This window comes from Sceloporus undulatus, chromosome 2, assembly GCF_019175285.1.
Source record: "Sceloporus undulatus isolate JIND9_A2432 ecotype Alabama chromosome 2, SceUnd_v1.1, whole genome shotgun sequence".
Classification (NCBI taxonomy): Eukaryota; Metazoa; Chordata; class Lepidosauria; order Squamata; family Phrynosomatidae; genus Sceloporus; species Sceloporus undulatus.
The window spans coordinates 170,829,660-170,851,750 of NC_056523.1; the positions used below are offsets into that span (position 1 = coordinate 170,829,660).

At 40.6% G+C, this 22,091-nt stretch overlaps 2 protein-coding genes across 3 annotated transcripts in view; one reads left to right on the top strand and one right to left on the bottom strand.

Moving 5' to 3' along the window:
• Window positions 1-9,709, bottom strand: part of LOC121922267 (retinol dehydrogenase 7-like) — a 34,085-nt gene extending 24,376 nt beyond the window's left edge. The window contains exon 1 of the mRNA XM_042451476.1: window positions 9,539-9,709. The gene's annotated coding sequence lies outside the window, so the exon portion shown is untranslated. The remainder of the gene's footprint in view (window positions 1-9,538) is intronic.
• The window catches only part of TAC3 (tachykinin precursor 3), a 169,072-nt gene that overhangs the window by 86,705 nt on the left and 60,276 nt on the right, over window positions 1-22,091 (top strand). Inside the window, exon 3 of one of the 2 annotated variants that reach the window (XM_042451485.1) lies at window positions 19,120-19,273. The exons of the other annotated variant lie outside the window; for it this stretch is intronic. Coding sequence (XP_042307419.1) covers window positions 19,223-19,273 — 51 coding nt within the window. The 5' untranslated portion in view covers window positions 19,120-19,222. The remainder of the gene's footprint in view (window positions 1-19,119; window positions 19,274-22,091) is intronic. 2 annotated transcript variants of the gene reach the window in all.

The window sequence follows — 22,091 nt, forward strand, 5'->3', positions numbered from 1 at the left end:
TTTCTTTTGAGGAAGACAAATCCCAGGATACTCCAGCAGTGGGTAACTTAAGGCTGCCCAGTGAGCAGAGCCATGAATTCATTCTAGGTTCTGGATAGTTTGGAAAGAATTCTCCAAGGCGTTGAACCTATTGGAGGGCCAGAATTCAGCACCTCAGAGAGTTCCTTTTAAAGAGAAGCTTAAACCCTGCAGTGAATTCACCACCTGACATTGGAGACACCAGCTGCCACAGTACATCAGTGACTGGGAGATTTTGGCTTTGTGGTCTGAAAAAGAAACTTTCCCAAGCTTTACAGATGGAGAGCTTTCTCTCAGGTTCCCCAGTGAAAACCTATCTGCATACGTCAATATTTAGACTCCCTTCATTGTTCCGATGATTGTAACCTAGCTTTTGAAGGGGCCTTTGAAAGTTTCCTTTTAATCCAGATGGGAAAGTTTCCCCCCTTCTTGACTGAAATGATGAGGTGTACTAGTTTGTAATGCTGACATTCATACATCTTACTTATCAGTGCTGGAGTGCACACACATCCCTGTGAATATGCAAATAGTTCTAATGGTACATTAGTACCCCTGTTGACTGCTATATGCCATTAAAAATGATTGCAGAAATGACTGCATTTATAGAGACATTATAGCTCTCTTTGCTTTATGAAAGAATAACTGCCTGATCCCGCTCCAGCCCTTTGTGCCTGTGCTTGCCAAGGTATTCTGCCTGAGCAAGGCTCTCCCAATTTAGACCTAGATTATTATGAGATGCATTTTCTTGGGGTCCTCCCACCAGCCCATCTTATCCAGCCACAGGAATTTAGGTGATTCACTTCTAGAGTTTAATACTAGTGGATTGCAATGTGACTTTTTACATCCTTTAACTTTAATCTAGCCAGTGCTAGATATATGCACTCAGTAAATAAGTTACCAATCTGGACAACCAATTATGAGGGTGCTTCTATCCCCACATCTGCTAGAATAACACTTTTAATAATGCTATATGAGGTTGTTAATTTGGGGGCAGTTTGAGACCTTAGCATGTCTCAGTCCAGCTCTGCATCATGAAAGCAGGATTGCATTGGGGGGGGAATGAGGGTGAGAGAGAAGTGACATGATTGCTACAGTATCTTAGTAAAAGACAACAGATTTAGATGCTTTGAAGAGAAACCAGAGTGTAATTAGAGATTATCAAGAGCAATTTGTAGCCAGTTTTGAGAGCTCTTTGATTTTACTGGGAGAGTTATGCAGCTTTTTCTATGTGCAGTGTTAAGGGCAGCACAGTGGTTTGTGGCAGGGGGAGCTCTTAGGTACTAGGTTTCTGCAGGATTTTACAGACAAAAGCTTTAAAAATTAACTAATTAATGAAAGTGGCTCCAAGTAAACATGAAGTAGAAGGACAAGCTGATTTTACAATAAAACCAGTTACTGTATATACTCATGTATAAGTCTCGAAATTTTAGTCAGCAAATTGACCCAAAAACCCTGAGTTGACTTATCCACACATCAATGTAAATACATTTGGCCCTCAATACTCACAGATTTTTCATCCATGGATTTAAGCATCCATGAACTGAAAACATTCCAAAATACATAAATTCCAAAAAGTAAACCTTGATTTTACCCTTGACTTATCCATGAGTCATATCAACATTAATACTTTTGGCCCCAAAATGTGTCTTCGACTTATACATGAGATTGACTTATAATCAAGTATATGTGGTATTTCGTTATTTTAAAAAACTAGGAAAAGATAGCAGTAAAAACCATCAGAACACTCTATACTCAATGCAAGCTGCTTTTCAAGTAAAAGGGGGGGGGGCAGGGCACTATGGAAGCTAAAGCTCTTCTTCAAACCAAGATAAGGGGGCTTGAACTAAGCTTAAGGTACTACAGGCTAACAAATACACATGGATTTTCTCATGATTCAATGTGGCAAAGATGGCTGCAGACTGGGCAAGCTCAGAGAGGTGCAAGTCAAAGACAGAACAGATGAAAAAGAGGGACACAAGCCAAAGAAAGTCATAGGTCAAAGAGAGAGATTCTCTCTCTGTGTGTCTCCGTTTTTAACATCTTTCTAACTTGTGGGGCAGTCTCCTAAGAGTGTACATCTCTGGACGGAGCAAGCATGAACTCAACATATCCTTGCAAATGGGCAGAGGTGAGCCTGCTCTTCAGGTTCTGATCATGGCTCTTAAGTGGTCTGAGCCATGATCAGAACAATGGAGTTGGGCAAATCCAATCAGTATAGCCATTCAGCTTATTTCAAATCCAGATGTTTGCTAGCCTGAATGAAGGCAGCACAAAACCATAGGTAGTATACCAGTCTGAGTCAGTTCGGTAGGTCTCTGTTCAGCAGAGGTGGACAAGACAGTTAAACACTGCTTTCCATCAGTGTAACCATTTCCTTGTTGGGGGTGAGAAGCAAGGAGTGATGAGAGAATGCTGCAGTTTAAAATGAGGCTTGGGTTTTCCAGGGTGGACAAAAAGTCCAGGTCACAGCCTTATCTTTTCCTTTATGAATTTTTAACAGTTTGTGCAGACTTTGGCAACAGACACCATAACCGTGTTATGCATCTAAGTATAATATTCATATTTATTAAGCATACCTTGTTACAGCAGCCAAAATGTTACAAGGGCAGAGGCTGAACAGATTCTGTTTGGTCTACTGCTCCAAGAATCCCTTAATCAATATGGTGGATTCTGGAAGCTGTAAGCCACCCCTTGAGTTATCTTACGCCAAACCTGTGGAGGGCAATGGTTGCAAAAGGAGAGCATTGTATCAACTGACCCTCAGCACACTTTCTGGAAAAAGATTCCAAAAGAATCTTATGTGTGATGGAGCTAGTGACTGTGGAGGAAGGGCTAGAGAGGATTCCTTCCCCATGCATCCATTGTACATAGATAAAGAACATCCAGAAAGGGCATTCCTCTATCTGTTATCACTCTGTACCTACCACTTGTTAACTGCCCATTAGATTATAGACTGATTTAGAGCCAACTGAACTGGTTCATTCTTCCACATAGAAAAATGAGGATAAAGGGAAGGCCTGAGGTAAGATATTGGGGGAATCCTGGGGGAAGCATGTTACAGCAGCTAAAATGTAACAAGGGCAGAGACTGAATATGTTCTTTTTTTTTGTCTGATGCTCCCAGAATTCCTCGATTAATATGGTGGGTTCTGGGAGCTGTAGTCCACACCCCTACCCCCTTTTCTCTCATGGACTTCAACTCTGGAGACCAGGGTTTGATTCCCCACTCAGCCATGAAACTCATTGGATGACTTTGAGCAAGTCACATGCTCTCAGCCTCAGGGGAAGGCAATGGCAAACTTCCTCTGAACAAATCTTGCCAAGAAAACCCCATGAGAGGTGTTTCCCTTAGGGTCACCATAAGTTGGAAATAACTTGAAAACACCCAGCAACCACCTTCATAAGATTGCTTGTTTAATCTTTAAAAATCTTTTTATTGAATGATTTTTAGATGTACATTGTTTTAGTCTGTGTTGTAAGTCACCTTGGGAGAATGAAGATATAAATAAAGAAATGTAAAATGTAAGCATTTAGTGATGAGGTCACAATTCCTTCATTTGGTTGTATAAATACAACAAAGCAGAAGTTGCAATTTTAAGTTTGTAAAAGGATGTATGCAAACTTAGAAGGATAGAGACAAGCTGGAACATGTCCAAGTAAGGGTGGCCAGGATAATTAAAAGTCTGGAAACCAAGTTGTATGAGGAATGACTTAGGGAAATGGGTATCATTTGAAGATGAGAAGACTGTGAGGTGACACAATAGCCATATTTCAGTATTTGAAGGGATGCCATGTACAAGATGGAGCCAGCTTGCTTTCTGCTGCTCCAGAGACTAGGACATGGAGCACTGGATAAGTGGATGAATCAGGAGTGAGCATCCTGAAATCATGATGGGAAAGGATCACAAGCATTTCATTTCAAATTTCACATTACAACTATTGACTGTTCTTGTCTCCTGTGTCAGTAGGTTGGTGAATTCTTGCTGGATTTTCAGTGCAATTTTACAGGAGATCTCCAAAACACCATAAATATTGTCAGCACTTTGGACAGCTCCTTGGAAGTTTGGACTAAAACCCAGAGTGGATTCATTACCCCCTTCCACTGTCATGGGAGCTGTCAACTGCCACGGATTACAACTCTGCCATCTCTCCCCCAAACAACCTCCCCATCTGAGCTCATGTGGGCTGTGCCTGGTCAACAAAGCAAACACCTTTATGTAGGACAGAAAAGATCATTAGTGATTTCTGTTTATTCTCTTCCATTGAGACAGCCTCATTATGGCGGATGGTGGGAAGCTGAGAACTAATCTAGCGTGAAGCTTTCCAAATAGAAACTGGGTGTCTATTGAGTACAAAATGTCAACAAGTTGAGAAGGTGTGAGAAAACACCCAAATGCACTTCTACTGGAGCTGCAGCAAAAAGAGGAGCTTTAAAGAGGCCATTGAGGTTGAAATGTCCCCCACCAGCACTGCAAAAGCTAAGAAGGTAGTCAGCAGAAAATGTCATGTACTTAACTCCTCGTTAATTCTTTGTTGCAAATAAAACCATCTTTCCTAAGCAGTGAATCTCTTCAGAAATGAGGCTTGTTGATGCAAGAGTCACATACAGAAGCAAGATGGAGGGGAGGGGGTTTCAGAAGACTTTTCCTCCATTTTGTCTACCTTGATTATATGATTGTATAGGAAGGGAGCAAAGTGGGGACCAGATAATGAATTATATGTCTTTCCTTATGGGGTGTTGTGTAAGGAATAACCTAGAACAGCCTGGATCCATCTGGGATAAATGCATTGAATCAATGAGTCAACATATACATCCCATTGAGCCAATGGGCCTACTCTTGTTGGGACTAACAAGAGAATTTGAGCCAATGTCAGATGAAATTATTTTTTTCTGAGAAATGTCTCTGGCTGACCAACTGCTGTTAAAATCTTTGAAGAATAACAGAAAACAGAAAGTATTTTAATTTGATGGAAGGTGTATTTTTGACTGCCTTTTGGCCAATATCTAAGTTCTTAGCACTATGTAAATGATTCAGTGTTCAAGACAGGATCTCCCCAAATTTTATTTTTCAGGTGGCTTTTTCTTCTATTAGACTGAAGGGGACCAGAGACTTTGTGTTGAATCCGGGGACCAATATGTTTGATAACACTATTTTTTAATATTAAAAAGGAAGGAGGGATGAAGGAATGTAGCAGCACCTTTAAGACTAACTGACATATTTCAGCATGAGCTGAAATTTCAACCTGCTTCAATACACTGATGAAGTGATGTTAATACCACAGGCATTTAAGCACAGTTAAATGTGGGACAGGATGTAATGGAGAGTAACATTTTACATATTTCTGTTTGCTTTTATACCATGTTCCACAATTATGGAACTGTGCTTCAATATCTGTGGTATGAATACGGCTCCATCAGAGCATCTGAAAGAGTGTATTGAAATCCACAGCAAATCATGCTTAAATTAATCAGTTAGTTTTAAAGGGTCTACTAGATCCCTCTCCCCTGCTCACTTTTCATTTTATAATTTAACAGACTAATGTCTATTTATTTAAAAACTGTTTTTTAAAGTCAGTGCACAGTAGCTTTCAGAGATGATGTACATATTTAGAATAATCTGAAGTACCTTGTTCTTTACCTTGCTTTTCCATGGAAACTCCATTCCCCCCAGTAGGCAAATAGGTAAATTGGAAGTCTCCCTTGTAGTTCCCAGGTTATAAATGTGGTAATTGATGAGACTAGCAAAAATTGGCTATAGCAGTGGGATGGGCGTAGGTGTTATATGGAAACCATTGCTGGCACAAGTTGACATGATGAAAGGTGATGGACATTCATCTTGCCTTATTCCTTTCACACACGCAGCAGGAAGCACAGGCTGCCTCCAAAGCTCTGACCTCTCATACTGACCTTTCTTTTTCTCATTTCCTACTACCTGATTGCTGCGGGGTACCACAATTTCATATCTCCAAATGGTTATTTTCCCCTCACCTTCCCACCCCTACTTCTCTTCTATTTTTTCCCTCTTTTGCTTTTACAAAAGTTGCTCTGTATATAGGGGTACTAGTTCACACAGCCCCTCTGCTGGGCCCATCCTGGTATTAAGATTACAGCTACTTTTCCAGGTCTCCGTCTTTGGCCTTTGGAGAAGACACAAATATCTGACATGTGCAGTCAGGGCTGAATCCTTCCATCACATGACACGATTATAGAAGTCTGATGCCACTTGCCATGGCATTCATTCTGTAGCATTCTGGAATTTACAGTTTGGCTAGGTACTTGGGATTTTCTGCTAGAGAGGGCCAGTCCCTTTCCCTTTCCCTCTGAACCCCAGTACTACAGATTTTGAGGAGAAACTTCCAAGCATCTCACCAAGGTATCAGTCCCAGGATTTCACAGAATAGAGCTGTGCCAGTTAAAAGGGTATAAAACTGATACAAATGTGTTGTGTTGAGAGACTCCTGGCATCTTTTCCAGCATGTGATTTAAATAATGAGGAGTGGGGTCTTTTGCTCCTGTGAATAAATTTTGCCTCCCCCACACACATCTGATTCCGTTTTTTTTTCCTTTCCACTTTATATTTTAAAAGGTTCCTTCCAAGAAATATATGATGAGTGTTACAAATTCCAGTGGGGGGAAAAACCTGAATTAAATTCTCATCTCAACTCAGGCTGAGTACTGAAGGTCTCATGTTCAGTATTGAACTGAATTTGGCACTGGCCAAATTCAACCAGGCACACTTCTTCTTGATAGGGAAAGGGATTGTATCTTGTGCTCTCAAAGATGGAAAGGCTATGAAAAAAATCAGCACCACAAATGAGGTTGAATGAATACACTAGACTTTCATGAGCTAAGCTCTCCAACTCCTCTGCCTGGATGGGCAGACCCATCAATTTTTCTCTTTCCCACATTGGGATTTGTTTGGTTTCCATTCCTGAGTGGCTGCTTAGATGAAGAGTTCACTTACCAGTCTTTATAGAAGGCTTGGAGAAATGGATCACCTCTCACCAGACACAACAGAAATGTTGTTTCCCATAACATTTGGCATAGCTAGTAAATTTCCATAAGAAAATGTCCTGTTTTTCCCCCTACTTTGACCTACCTGATGTCTTCTTCCCCTTCTCCCCCCCCAATATATTTGAAGCACCTATTTTAAGGCAAGATTAAAGCTGCTTACCTGATTTGGATGAATCATTCTCAAGAACATTGGATGCTAAGTGCTGGTTTTAGAATGCTTTATATAGAACCTATCTATCAATGTCCTTGCTTGTGACAGACTGCAAAATTTTCTCTATGGTTGTATTTTTGTGCATTTCATTGAGGCATAAATAATGGTCTGTGGTGCACCTCTGGGAAGTTGAAGACCTTTTGACTTTCTTCTGCCCATCTTTTTTAGAGGCCACTTCCCAAAATGTCATCCTGATCGAACCTTTGTAGAGAAACACCCAAAATGCAGTCCTAGGCCTTGGGCTAATTTCAAAAGCCTTCTGTATCCAGTAAGTGGACAAGTCTGTCTCTTCATCAGTAGCCCACAGAGTAGAGAGGAAGTTGAGAGAGAGAGAGAGTGAAAGACGTTTATCTTACTCTTTTTTGTCTCTGGTGGAATATCAGCATGTGGTCTCCACAAATTGCTTCTGAGGGAATGTGGCCATTGATGCGTAGGAGGGAAGATGAGGGATAGAGAAATTCCCCAGGCTAACTTTGTATTTATTTATTTGTTTCATTCATTCTGCTGCCTCACTAGCCCCAGAACTGGGAATAATTTATTCAAATTGATTTGTCACCCAAATTTTGCACAACAAAGTTAAAATTCATCATTTTAATCATGACACACTGATAATGTCAATATTTTGAGTAACAATTCCAATTTCACATTAATTAAATGGGTTACTTTCTGGGAGGGGTTTGGCTGTTTTTGGTTATTTTTGGTAATTTTAATTTATGGCGAGAATTCACTAAGACAGTTATGAATGTGCAACCACCTTATTTCTGCAGCTATGTAGTGTCTCCATGACCAACACTTTCAATAGCTATTTATCAGGCAGGAGCTACTGCTGGCTTGTCAATTAGGAAAAGGAAGCAGTTGACTGATGTTCCCACCCCTCCCATGAGTAATCTCTAGTAGGACAGCCAGAGGCAGGGGCCCTGTTACAGTTCCCTCTTGCACTGGAGATCACTCAGGCAAAAGGGGTGGGTGGTAACATCAACCAGTGCTCCCTGGAGAAGACTCCTCTATTGATCACAGTAGCTCTTGCCCAGTAAGTGGGGATTGGTGGACTTTCATGGCCCCTATGAATTACTTAAACTAGGAAAAATGTAGGGATTGTGAATACAAACTAGTCAGAATGTATGTAGAGAGATCTTGTAGCACCTCTGAGACTAACCGAAAGAAAGAAATTGGCAGTGTAAGCTTTCATAGACCTCAGTCTACTTCCTCAGATGCATTTGGTGGACATATATATATATATATATATATATATATATATATATATATATGCCATTGGTATGTGAGGATGTCAATACAAATTACAAATCCTTTGAGTATGGAATTGAAGTTGTAGGCCCAATTTGATGGTTGCATATATATGTCTCCACCAAATGCATCTCAGAAAGTAGACTGAAGTCTATGAAAGCTCATACTGCAATTTCTTTCTTTCAGTTAGTCTCAAAGATGCTACAAGATTTCTCTGCATACTGATTCTACAGACTAACATGGCTATATCTTTGAATTCTAGTCAAGAATGTGTAAGTTTAGATTTGTTTGTCGCTGTCTGCTTTCAAGTCATTTCTGATTTATGGTGACCCTAAGGTGAACCTATCACAGAGTTTTCTGGGACTGAGATTGTGTGACTCACCCAAGGTCACCCAGCGGGTTTCCATAGCCAAGTGGGGAATCAAACCCTGGTCTCTAGAGTTGTAGCCCAGCACTCAAACCACTACATCACACTGGCTCATTTATTTATTTATAATGGGTTTTAGCCTACACTGTCCCCCAAAAGGCTCAGAATGGGAAATAGCATTTAGTAGCAAGTAATCAGAACATTTTAATTAAGTAAAATTGAGTATAATTACAGTTTGCGTGTGGCACAGAATACGATGAGTGCTAACATTAGCCGACTTGTTAATAAAAGCAGATTAAAAGGAGACGTGATGCGACCATGCTGACATTCATAATTAAAACAGAGAGACACAGACGTAAGGAGGTGCAACATCTGCCTTTAGGTCTGGAGGTCCTTTTTTCAAAACCAGATGCTACTTGTTTTCAGATTTAAAAACTATAACAAGAGACAAAAAGCAAAATACTGATTTTTAAAGCCTGTCCTATCACTTAAAGAGTAATGCATGGAACTTTTAGGCACAGGTGTGATCCAAAAAGGATTACTCATCCAAAGCTCCTCTCCACAACTTGTTCCCTGTCAGAGGAAATTTGTCCTACTGAAAAAGGCTTTCCCTCCTAATGGACAATAGCTCTGGAGTAGTTCCACATAACATTTCCAAATGATGCACAGTGACTCAGCCATACCTTCAGCTACTGGTAAAAATGTCTGTCAGTTGCATGGTAAAAGGTGCATGAAGCTGGACTGCTCACAAGATCAATTAGTCTTTTCTTCCATGGTATTTTTGTAGCCAGCATTAGTTGCTTGGGGATTTGGTGGTTTCTTCTTCAGTATTTCATGTGATGAGAGTTACTAGCTTCCTAGAAGCAAACACATTGCAAAGTCAACAAAATAAGAAAAATACATGTTTTTTAAAAATTAAAATTGTAGTATCTTGGCCACTAATATTTTGGCTGTAACTGTAGTAACATTTAGTTTATAATTGTAGTAGATGGGCTAGTGATGTTTAGATTGTAATTCTATATTTGGTCAGGTAAGTTGTTAAGCTTTCAAAAAAGCAAATCAATTTGAAATACAGTATCTTCCAGATGCAAAGACTAAACCATAATAACTAAGAACTGAATGCATATTGTACAAGCCATCCTACTGTGAGGATCTGTATGGTTAATAAAGTCTAATGTGCATTCTTTCTCTAAAAGAAACTGTCTACTTGAAATTCTTTTAAATTTGTTGATTTCAAAAGCCAAGCCTACTACATTTGCTTTTCTCTGACAAAACATTGACTGCCTGGATGGTGTCAGCACATGTGTCAAAGCTGAAAATGAATTCTCACAAAACTGTAGATACACCAAAACTGTAGGTATACCACTTCCCTCTGCATGCTTGCCTAGTGTTTTAGTAAGCTTGAGAAGCGTTAGTATTAGAATTTGTGGGAATCTATCACATCCTTTTCTTTTTGGCCTAATCTGTATTTCCGAATGCTTAACTGCAAACCTAGAAATCTGGGGAAGGAAGAAAAGTTTCACAGGCTGGGGGCAGAATAGTTATTGGAGATGGTAATGTCTTTATTTGCCCCCCCCCCACCCCCATTGTCACTACTTTCCTGATTACCTGGGACCAAGTCCTATTTAACTCAATAGGCCTTCTTTCTGAGTAGACATTTATACTCTGGCAGCTTGTCCAGTATTTATGCTGTTGCAAGTGAACTTAATGACATTTTAACTATTGGAATTCTCATTTACAGTTCTTGTATTCTTGTATCATTGCAATGATCAAAACTGCTCCCCAACCTTTGAAGCCATGCAGCTGCCCAAAGAAGGATTTCCAAGCTGCATCCAGCCATTTTCTGGAAGAGAAACATGATACATCATGTCTTGCTGCTGGGGAGAGCTGGATACATCATCATTCAGTCCCCTTCTCTCCAGCACATCAGAAATCCTCATAGAGGAGCGCTGCCTGGCTTCAATGGTATATTGGGTACTGGTATTGAGAGTTGTACTGTAGCTAGACAATGACAGAACTCCATCTTCTTAGTTACATCTTCCAACGCAAGATCTTGGCCAAAGTTTTATTTTCTATCAACACACATTAACACACATTAGCTGCTCTGATAGTGGCTGAAGGGCGGGGTATAAATACCATAAAATAAAAAAAAATAAAAAATAAAATAAATAAATAAAGACAGGTTGGAGGAGTGGACAGCAAAGGGCAGGGGAGGTGGACATGTTAGTTCAATTCAGTTCAATTTCAGTTCAGTTTTTGGTACAATGCACTGCACAATGATTAGATTTTCACCTTAATTCTTTCCCCATTTCCTGCCCCAGCATAACCACTACAACAATTCCTCTTGCAAAACCTCTGGATAGAAACACTTCCACATCTCCAGAGGAATCAGCATTGCAAACAGAAGATCCTTCTAAGAGAGTTTTCTGAACTGCTAGCTAAGAATGAGCAGTAGCTGGCCATGTTCATTGTTCATCAGGTCTAACTTCTGCATGAAAAGCTGGACCTGACAAAAAAGTTAGAAATATTTTGTGCTAGTGCAGGAATGCTGCTGTCTTTAGGCAGTGATCTCCAAATAAGGACATCCTTTGCAAGAGCAGGCAAATGTCTTTTAACCTGTGGGTTCTGTAGAAATGGTCTTTCTCTCAATCTGCAAGTTTCTTGGAAAGCTACTTTTATGGGAGGAGGGACTAGAATTGTGACACTGGCTGCATTCAGATGTCATGACAATTCTAGAAATGTCTGGCTTGTTGAAGATGAAACATTATGCTAATATATGTGTTTTGTTTTGTTTTGTTTTTTGATGTTTGAACCTGGCGGGAGCTGGCTCTTGTCCCTCAAGGCAGAGAAATACTTCAGGAGATCTTAGGGTTTGTTCTTTGACTTGTTGGAGAGAAATAAGCCAGAGAACCACTACTTTGCCAGGCTCAAAAATGCAACGAATGGCACCTATAGCATAGCATATAGTGTTGAACAGCATGTCCATGGGAATCCCTGTGTTACTATGGCATGCAAACTGGGAAGGAAGCTATGTAATGTTTGTTCTGTCTGGCAAGGAGCACTCTAGGTTCCCAGACAGAGCTCTTTCCCACCACCTACGTTCTGATCCGTTCAACAGGAGGTGCCAAGGACCTGGGACCTTCTGTTACCCTGTGCTCTACCACTGAGCTATGTGACCTCCCCATTGCTCCTGTTAAGCACAGCATTTTGCACCAGGTGACTTTAAAATTATGTTGCATGTGTCTTTAAGCTTCCTGTCAGCTTAGGGTGACTCCATGAATTTCATAGGGCTTTCTTAGGCAAGGACTACCAAAAAAAATTAAAAAAAAAAAAGAAAAAAAAAGAAAAAAGAAAAGAAAAGAAAAAAAGAAAAGAAAAAAAGTTTTGCTAGTTCCTTCCTCTGAAATATAGCCTACAGCACTGGGACTTCTTTGGTGGTCTCCCATCAAAATACTAACCAAGACTGACCCTGCTTGGCTTCCAAGATCAGATAGGATCCGGTGCTTAATGTATTTGGGTCACTTATAATCATGTTGCATGCCTCTGGAATTCTGCCTGTGACATCCTGTGGGGGCCGGCTTTTGTTCTTGTTTAAATTTAACACATCAGTGTTATTCAGGAAACTTTTGGACTCTTTTCTGCATTCTTGATATGAACTTCTATTAAAGCTAAACAGTTTTATGAGGCTCACGACTGATTCAAAGGTCCACCAAACCAAACTCCAGTCTCAGTACAATGCTTTATCTCTCATATCAAACAGGGCTCGGTTGCGAATGTTCTTTCTTCTTTCTCTAAATTACACATTTTATCATACATAATGCGTGACAACTCTTTCTAATCCAATCCAGATCTGACACCTTTTCCATTTGCTGGCAATTTCAATCCTGCCAGTAATGGTAAAATTTGCTATGAGCTCACAGTCTCCTCAATATACTGAAGGAACAAGATCATTGGGTTTAATGGCAGATAGTAATCTAGAAAGGTGGCTGAACCATCTTTAGTCCCAACTAGATATGGTAGCAGCAGGTAGTCATTCTTAAGGAGGCTCTGATCTAATCATGCTTGAAATGGGAGAGTGGGAATGGATGAGTCTAATTTTCAGATCAAAAGTGATATGCAAATGAGTGGTGCCACATCCTCTCCCTCCCTGCTTGCAGTCTTCTCCTTCCACCCATTCCCCTTGACCAAGCATATACCCCCTCAATGGAATCTAAGGAGAAGAATGAGCTCAACTTTGGGCAAACTGTTGAGGCAGAATTTGCCCACTGTACCATAAAGAGGTGCAACAGGGCTGGGTAACTTGTGGCCCTCCAGTTGTTGTTGAACTTCAGTTCTCTGGAAAATAGTCAAGAGAACTAGTTGTTCTGAGGGATACTGGGACCTGTGGTCCAATACCATAACTTTCCCAAATGCTTCCCTAATGACATGTGATGGGAATAGCAGTTCATCAATACCTGAAGGGCTGATGCTTCCCACCACTCACCCCTATATTTTTTTGGGGCAAACTCACTTTTGGAGAGATGGGTCTTCTGGCATCATGCTTACCTAACTTGGCCCCAAGCAACAGTTTCTGAGCAAGCAGGGGTGATTTCTCCATGTGATTCCTCTTATCAGTTCACCAAATGCACTGTTCAGGTGGGGTGTTTCTCTCCCTGCCCCCTGTTAATATGATGCTGTTTTGACAAGGAGGAGAACAGTCTGTTAAAAATAAGCCCATTTTCATTGCAGGTGATGATCAGGAAAGTGTACTCTATAAATAAAACCACATCTTTGCTCCCTGTTGCCTGCTTACTTGACTGGCATATCAGTGATGTCTATAATATTATTAACCCCTCTGCCATCGGTGCAAAGATATCAAACCCCAGAGTCCTCAATCCTTGGAGTCCATGCTCTTCTGGAAGTGTAATTTAACAAATGAGACAATGCTGTTCAAAAGGATGCTTTTATCCCCTATATACTAATATACTTTCCTTTACAACTGCCTCCTTTCTAACCTCATGCCCTCTGGTCATGTGGGAATACAACTCTCACCATCCCTAGCAAACAGTGATAGCAGGAGCTGTGATGGTGGCTGGAGATTATGGAAGTTGCAGTCCAACATATCTAGGGGGCACCAGATTGGGGGAGACAAATTTGATATTTTCTTTCTACAGCCCTAGAAAGGTGTGAGTTATTGCTCCACACCAGCAGCTGCTGTTGTCTCTGATATCACTGGAGTGATGATTTTGTTCTGGGTCTTATTGTGAATTTATATAGGAGCTATTCAAGGTGCCAAAACCTCTCCCCAAAGTAGGATCAGTATCCTGGACAGCTCCAACAAATTTCAGATTAAAATTGGGAGTGGATTCACCATTCTACTGATGTTGGCATAGCAGCCACTGCTGGACTACAGTCACCAGCCTTCCCGTAGTTGGCTATCCTCTGGATGGACTGTATATGTTTGTCAGATTGGGAAGGGTGTGCTGGGGAGGGAGAGCCATCTAGATGAGCCCAAACTAGTGGGGATGTGGCTTGGCTCACACTGACTGTGGCTCCAACTTATTTTTGGCATGTGCCCCCCCCCCAATTAACTCGCTTCTTGTTGTGTGCCTTTCAAGTCATTTCCGACACATGGTGACACTATGAGGGATCTATTGTGGGGGTTTCTTGACAAGATTTATTCAGGGGGTGACTTTGCCTTCCTCAGAGGTTGAGAGAGGGTGACTTGTCCAAGGCCACTCAGTGGGTTTTCATGGCTGAGTGGAGATTTGAACTCTAGTCTCCACCTTCCTAGTTCAGTGCTGAAATTCCTTTGCCATCCTGGCTCTTAACTTACCTGGTTCAATACAGACCTTTGGCCAATTTCATGGCTAGGGCTGTGGCCTTAGTTAGGGAGTGGGAACTAAGTCTGAACACAAGCTGGATTTATTTGGGAGCCATCATGTATAGGATTATATTTCACCATATTGACATCTTGTCTCTCTTACATGTTCCTCAATTTAAAGAAAATTAAAGGAATTCTCCAGTCTCCTTGATGGGCTTTACCCATTTGGAACCTGCTCAAATCAAGTCAATGGAAATATCATCTGCCAAAAACCAAAGCAAAACTTGTAGCATAAACCATCCAATTTATTTCCTATTAATCCTAACAGTGACCAGCAAATGTTAACATTTACTAAGTTTCTGACTTCTTCTGTAATAAACACTTACATAAACTTGACCTGGTTCTCTTCAACAGAAAAGAGAGATGGTGTGCTTCAAAAGTGTCACAACAGTATTTTTCTGCCAGTTTTTTTTTTAATGAAGCAGGCAGATCACTATAGAAGTGGGAAGTCTGTCTGGTAGCTTAATATATTCATGTGCTTTTTTGGTGCGTCCTTCATTTCTCCTCAGATATGCTGATAAGAAACAAGGGGCTGTAAATGGAACAAAAGCAATCAATTCAAAGCATCTAGTCTGCATTGGAAATTTGTAAAGTTCTTTCTGCTTCATATTTCTTCTTTCATATCTATGTTCTTAAGAACATGCTTGAGACGGCAGTAATTTTTACAAAACCGGATTTTCTTAATAGATTCTATAATGCATACATTTGACTTGCCTTAAGTATGATGTGGAGCAAAAAGTAAAGAGGTGGGAGGAGAGTCTGAAGAAACCGAAAGAACACAGATCGGTTATTACAAGTCTCTCCCCCAACCTCCCCAAATTGCTTTTACTAACTTATGAGTGATCTTTATATACTGCTTAACATAACAAAGTCTCAAATGTTTACATAAAAGGTACTGTAAAACTTTTAAACATATGTTTTAATATTTTAATATTTAATTTTAATATGAAAAATGTTTAATTTTTTTTACTTTAGTAGTCAATGTTTTTACTTTTGTCTTTTTAAATTATTGTAACCCACTTTGAATCCCATTGTGAGAGAAAGGTAGGACAGATATCCTTGAAGCAAACCGACTAGGTGTTAGATGCCTCAGTAGTTGATAGAAGGTTTTAGGTTGTCCATCAGGTTGTAGTGCCAGGTTTCAAGCCAAAAATTGAAGTAAAAAAAACAAAGGGAGGAGAAGGGAGACATAACTCATCAAGAAATAATGACAGTTTCCTCAGAATTTGACATGGTATTTTTGATTGTTGTCAATTTACAGTGTAGTTTCAAGCTGTAATTTCAAATGGGTGGCTCCCTAGAAGCAAACACATACACACGTTTTAAAGGATATTAAAGGGCACTCTCTGGGCATAGATTCCAGAAGTAAGGGAGAGATGGAAGGGGATAGGAGATGGCTAATGCGCTATTAGTAAGGCTCCTGAAGTTTACAAAAGGGTCAGAGTAAGCATATCCCACACTCTTACCACTGGATATGCAGTTTCACAAGTAATATTTAGAGGTAGGCATGCTTCAGGGTTCGAAATAACAGAGCAATAAAATGATACTAACAAAGGTCCTTGTATACTTACAAAATTATATTACAAATTTAGATATACATTTTAAAAAATCTAATGTTTCTTTTCGTATGATAATACAGTGGTCCCTCCACATTCACTGGGGTTAGGGGAGAGGACCTATGAACGTGGAAAATAACAAAAACACTATGTTTTTACCTGAGATACCTCTTTAGGAATTTCTAGGTCCTTCAGTGCAACTCTGTGACCAACATCTGCCAGACATTGACCACAGAATTGTGCTTTAGGAGCTACAAATGCCTAGAGCAGTGATTCCCAACCTTCCTAATGACGCGACCCTTTAATACAGTTCCTCATGTTGTGGTGACCCAAACCCATGAAATTATTTTCATTGCTACTTCATAACTGTAATTAAATAGGTGTTTTCCAATGGCCTTAGGCAACCCCCATGAAAGTGTCATTCGACCCCCAAAGGGGTCCCGACCCACAGGTTGAGAACCACTGGCCTAGATGATTGCTCTCTCTAGGAATCTCAAAGTCTTTCAGTGCAACCTTTGGTTAAAGTTGGCCACAGAGTTGTACTGGAGGACCTAGATATTCCTAGAGAGAACATACTGATACAATCCGTGAGTAATCAAATTCACAAAAGTCAAATCCGTCAATATGGAGGGAGGATTGTACAATCAAACCAACTGCTGTTTGAAAAAGTCCTTCACATACACAGTTGACATGGGATGAAGCGGCAAATCCACAATTATTCAACTATTTCATGGTTCTTCTTCAATCAAAGAGTTTTCAGTGCAAACAGCAATTATTTTCTTCTTTGTTCTATAAACAAATTTTCTTTGTTACCATTCCTCACTGAATTACAATTAAACAGATTAAAAATTGGACCCATTATTGCTGGTATACATAAGTGAAAAGATCCTCTCACTTACCTTTCTCTTGCAGGCCTCCTTTGAGCTATAATTTCCCCAAATTTCAAGGAGAAGCTGGCATTGTGGGTGGGAACGCCCAGCGTCCCCCATCTTTTAGGGTTACAGTAAGAAAATAGGAGAAGTACTACCAATATGGCAGACTTCTCTGGGTGTATAAGATTACAAAACTTGTTCTGAGGTGTCACCCTTTGTGGGCCACACACCCCACATCCTCCTAGTGACACTATTGAGGAAGGCCTCAAGGATTACATTCTTCTGCTTTTTAAAAAAATACATAAAAATTAGTTACATGATTGTAAAATATATCATTCAAATTTAGCTGAAATTAAGGAAAACAAATTAAGGAATTCCTTAATTTCATTTAATTCTATCACCACCCAGCATTCAGATGATATAATGATAGAATTCATTGTATAATGATTTAAATTTATTATAGAATAACTTTTAATCAGGTTGAGAAACCATAAATTTAAGTGATAGCAGAAGCAGCTGGCTGTTGGCTTATGACAGAACCAATGTTCCTGTTTCAACTCAAGAGGTGTCCTATTTGATTTAAGGTAATTGTCCCTGTTAGAAATTGCACTGTCTTGGAAAATAAAAGGTTCCCTACAAATAAAAGGCTTCTTAAGTTAATTGACTATGTTGGTCAGTTGTATTGTTAGTGCATTTAACAATTTGTCCCCAAATTAAAGTGCCAAATCACAATACTGGTTTTTAAAAAATTTTCCTGGAGTGTTGGGGGGGCACAAAAATATTAAGTGGCCACATTTGGCCCACACGTTGTACAGCGTCTTTGTCCTACAGCTTCCCTGATGTAAGAAAAACTAGTTTGCTAGGTGTCCTGCTCCTAAGTTGTTTAGGGCTGACTTACTTCTGAAGTTCAGTTGCAGATGCATAAATATGGCACCCAAACCAGTTCTTTTAACAGAGGAAAAATAAGTGTAGCTGGGGACACTGAGCACTCTAGTTGTGACATATGGTATCTTTGCAACAAGGGCAACCTACTCAGAATACATTACAATGACACAACTGAGATTACTTTTATTGATTACACCTGACCATAAGGTTGGCATTATCCTGCGACCAGATCCAGGCTTTGTCCAACCTGCCTATTGGTCAATGAGCTGAATACCCCCATTTTGACAGTTATAGGATTCCACATGAGCAGACACCACTGCATGATTTCCCTTGCTACTTGTGGGCATGGCACACCAGATGCCCCTCCTGAGTCAGGCATGTCTACCACTATCCATGTTCCCAAAGTTCCTTGAGGGGACTCCTCCAACTTAAAAATGCTACCTCCCTGGATCCAGATTCCATGTATACATGTCTAAAGTGATGATAAATACATGCACAATAAAGCCTCACACCAAGGGTGGGCAGGCAAGACAAATTTCCAATCTAGACTGAACATGCTGTTTTGGGGGGCATGCTTATATGTTCACAGGCTGGACCAGAAGGAAAACTTTCTGTCTTTTCCCCAGGTCACAACCAACAGCCAACAGCTCAATTCTCATTGGCTGGTGGTTCCTGCCATTCCCCCAGAGCCTTTTGGTAAGAGGATAGACCCTGGTAGCATGAAAAAATAGTGCTGCCTGATCTGCTGAGCTTCCTGGACTGCAAACTATCTTTTGTTGAGTTTTTTGGGGTGGTGGTGGAGGGAAAACACACTTTTTTGGGAAGCATACACTTTGTTGTTGCATAAATTGGCCTAATTTTATTTTTTTTATATTTTTTGCAAAAACTAGAACTGTTGGCATGAACTTTCGAATGTATTAGATGTATTGTTTGCTTCTTGCAATTAGTGAGCTGGTCTTTTGGCCTTGCCAAGTTTGTATGCTTTACATTGCAAAAGGAAAAGAAAGAAGTTTTGTTTAGAGACATCTTGCACAAACTGAAGGGGAAAAAAAGTAATAAAAGTTCCTGTTTTCGTGCTCTCATGACAGTCTGCTGTTTGGCCATTGTGGGAATAGAATGCTGGACTTGACAAGGCCTTTGATCTGATCCAGACTGGGAAATTCTGACGTTGTTATCCTGGAATAGAGGACTATGACTTCTAAAGAATGCAGACAATGTCTTCATATCCTGCAAGTACACATGGTACCTTCTCGGTTGCTAGCTTGTTCTTTTTCTCATTACCAGGAGCTTATTATAGGCTTTTCTGTAGCCACCAAATTCAATTCCATTTAATGACAGAGAGAGAAATAGATAGCTGTCTGGCTTCAAAATACTTCAATAATTCAGCAGGAGCCACAACTGGACAGAAAAAGGCACCTGAGTCTTTGGTGTTTATCAGACGAGCTCTTAAAGAGGTACTATTCCAGTGTGACTCCTCTAGCTGCCTCCTGTTGCATGCTGGGATTGGCAGTTTTAAGGAGGGGTATTTAGAATTCTCAGGCAGAGAAGTTCAGCTCCTTAAAACTGCCAATCCCAGCATGCAACAGGAGGCTGCTAGAGGAGTCACACTGGAATAGTACCTCTTTAAGAGCATAGTGTGATAAACATCTTTGTGTTCTTTCCTACAATCTCCTTACCATCTGCCTGACTCAACATTTTCCTTCTTTGGCTTCTATTGTTGGCTCCTACTTGGCCAGGACAGGTGCTGGGGTGGCCCTAGAGGGCTTGCCTGGTGGAAACAACAACAGAGGCAGCAGCCACAGCAGCCACAACACTGGGATCAGCACCAGGCAGTTCAGCACTGAAATTCCCATTTCCCACAGTGCCTCGGGGCCTAGGTGTCAAGCCTTCCTTCCTCAGTTCCAGCCCCTGAAACAGCTCTTGTTTTTGTTGGGTGTGTTCAATTTGTTTCTGACGTACGGTGATGCTAAGGAGGCTCTATCATGGGTTTTTCTTGGCAAGATTTCTTCAGAGGAGTTTTTGCCATTGCCATTGCCTGAGGCTGAGAGAGTGTGACTTGCCCAAGGTCACTCAGTGGACTTCATGGTTGAGATGGGATTCAAACTCTGGTCTCCAGAGTCATAGCCCAATGGTCAAACCACTACATCCTAAAAACAGATTTCTGTTGGTACCGATTTTCTTTTGTTTTTTCTTTTTTAAAGGAGGAATTGTTATGAATTGTTATGATATGTTATGGAGAGATTTCCAGGTGGTTAGTCTCAAGGAGGGAAATAATTTACTCCTTTTCCTCCTTCCTCTGTCACACACCTGCCACATTGCTCTTTCCCTCACATCGCAACTGGGTTTGAAAATAAGCTTCCATTGGTACAAATTAATCCTTTTTCCAAAGTGTTATGGTTGAACGTGTGTGTGTGTGTGTGTGTGTGTGTGGGTGAGAAAGAGAGAGAGAGAGAGAGAGAGAGTTTGGTATGAGTGTGAAGCTGGGGCATAAAGAGTTAAAAACTCTCCTGCCCATGACTTTCTGCCCATAGTCATCTCCAACCCACACATGTGCAGTGGAGCAAAAATGCTAGAAGCTTTTAAAATGCTATTTTATTTTTATAATCGTTTATATTTTATTTATGACTGCAAGGAGGGGAGGCAGCTGGGGTTGAAGTGAAGTTGAATGGAGATCTAGGTTGTAGATATGGGGTGGGGGAATGAAGATGTTACCTCCAAATTAGAATTCTGCCCCCCCTTCATGAAATTTGCCATCACTTCTCAAATTTCTAGCACTTCAGTAATGTCAAACTTCAGCAAAGCACCTAGAAATATAAGTTAGGCATCCAGTGGAAAAGGACATGCAAAGTTCCCACAGAAATGCAAACACAGCAAATGCAAGAGTTCTAGGTGTGAACAATTTTCTCACTCTCTGCATTGGGAACTGAAGGAAAAATTCATGGAAGAGCAGAATTCTCATTGTGAGAGGTAATGCATTCATTTTTCCCCTCTCAGGAGAGGGAGGAAAGGAAGGGGTGAGAAATACAAGGAACAGATGGGTGTTGATGTATTTGAGAAAGAAACTGGGGTAGTTTTGACCCTGGTAACACTGTGTGTAAGTCCCAACAGATTTCTCCTGACAGAGTGCAGCACTTAGGGGTAGTTGCAGGGGAGAGTCTACACTCATTATCAAAATGAAAAAAACCAAAAAAAACCAACCTCGTTTTCTAGATGAGGTATGCATATGTCAAAGCAGGAGCCATCTACATAAGATGTGGCATTTCCCTCTTCTGTTATACTTGGGATAGAAAAGCTCTTTAAAATGGGGGGTTGCTGTCAGAAGATTACTGTTATTTGAAATCTTTTACCTGACTACCTTGGGACACCCAAAACTCAGGGTGCCGTTCCTTGACTCAAGGTCTGTTACAGGACTGGGCCCTGCTGACATGATCTGCTACACATCTCACTTAAGTCCTTCCTCTACCAGCCTTCCATCACCATTGGACCTTTGTAAGAGATACAAAGACATTGTCTCTGGAAGCACAAGTCCCACCATGATGAGAGGACAGATACATTGGTTGTTTGCCTCTCTTTGATTGGAGTACTTTTCAGTGAGTCATGCAATCAGTTGAAAATTGCCTCTTCCAAGTGCCTTTGCCACATTCAATTCCAGCTCTGCAACTATTTAAAGGCAATAGGAAAAAGATTAGGTAAGGCACAGAGCTCTCAAGCCAATCCCCATGCAAATATGAACGAGTTGTAAATGCTGAAGACATTATGGGGAAATAACTTTTTGTCACCCCCAGATTTTCTGAGCTCTCACCCCACACCCTGTTCTCTCTCATTTCTGTTTATTATGTTTCATCTGCAACCTGAGTTAACTTTCCAACTAACCCATACCATTCCCATTCAATGGGTAGATGGATACCATTATAGATGGAGCCAGTGAGGTGATAATAAGAAATGTTGTCACTGTGATTCATTGAGAGTCACCTTCCATGGCCAGCACCCAGCCCATTTTTCATATATTTGCATATCTAACTTTATTTTTTGATATGGAGCCTGTGAATGTTATCACCTG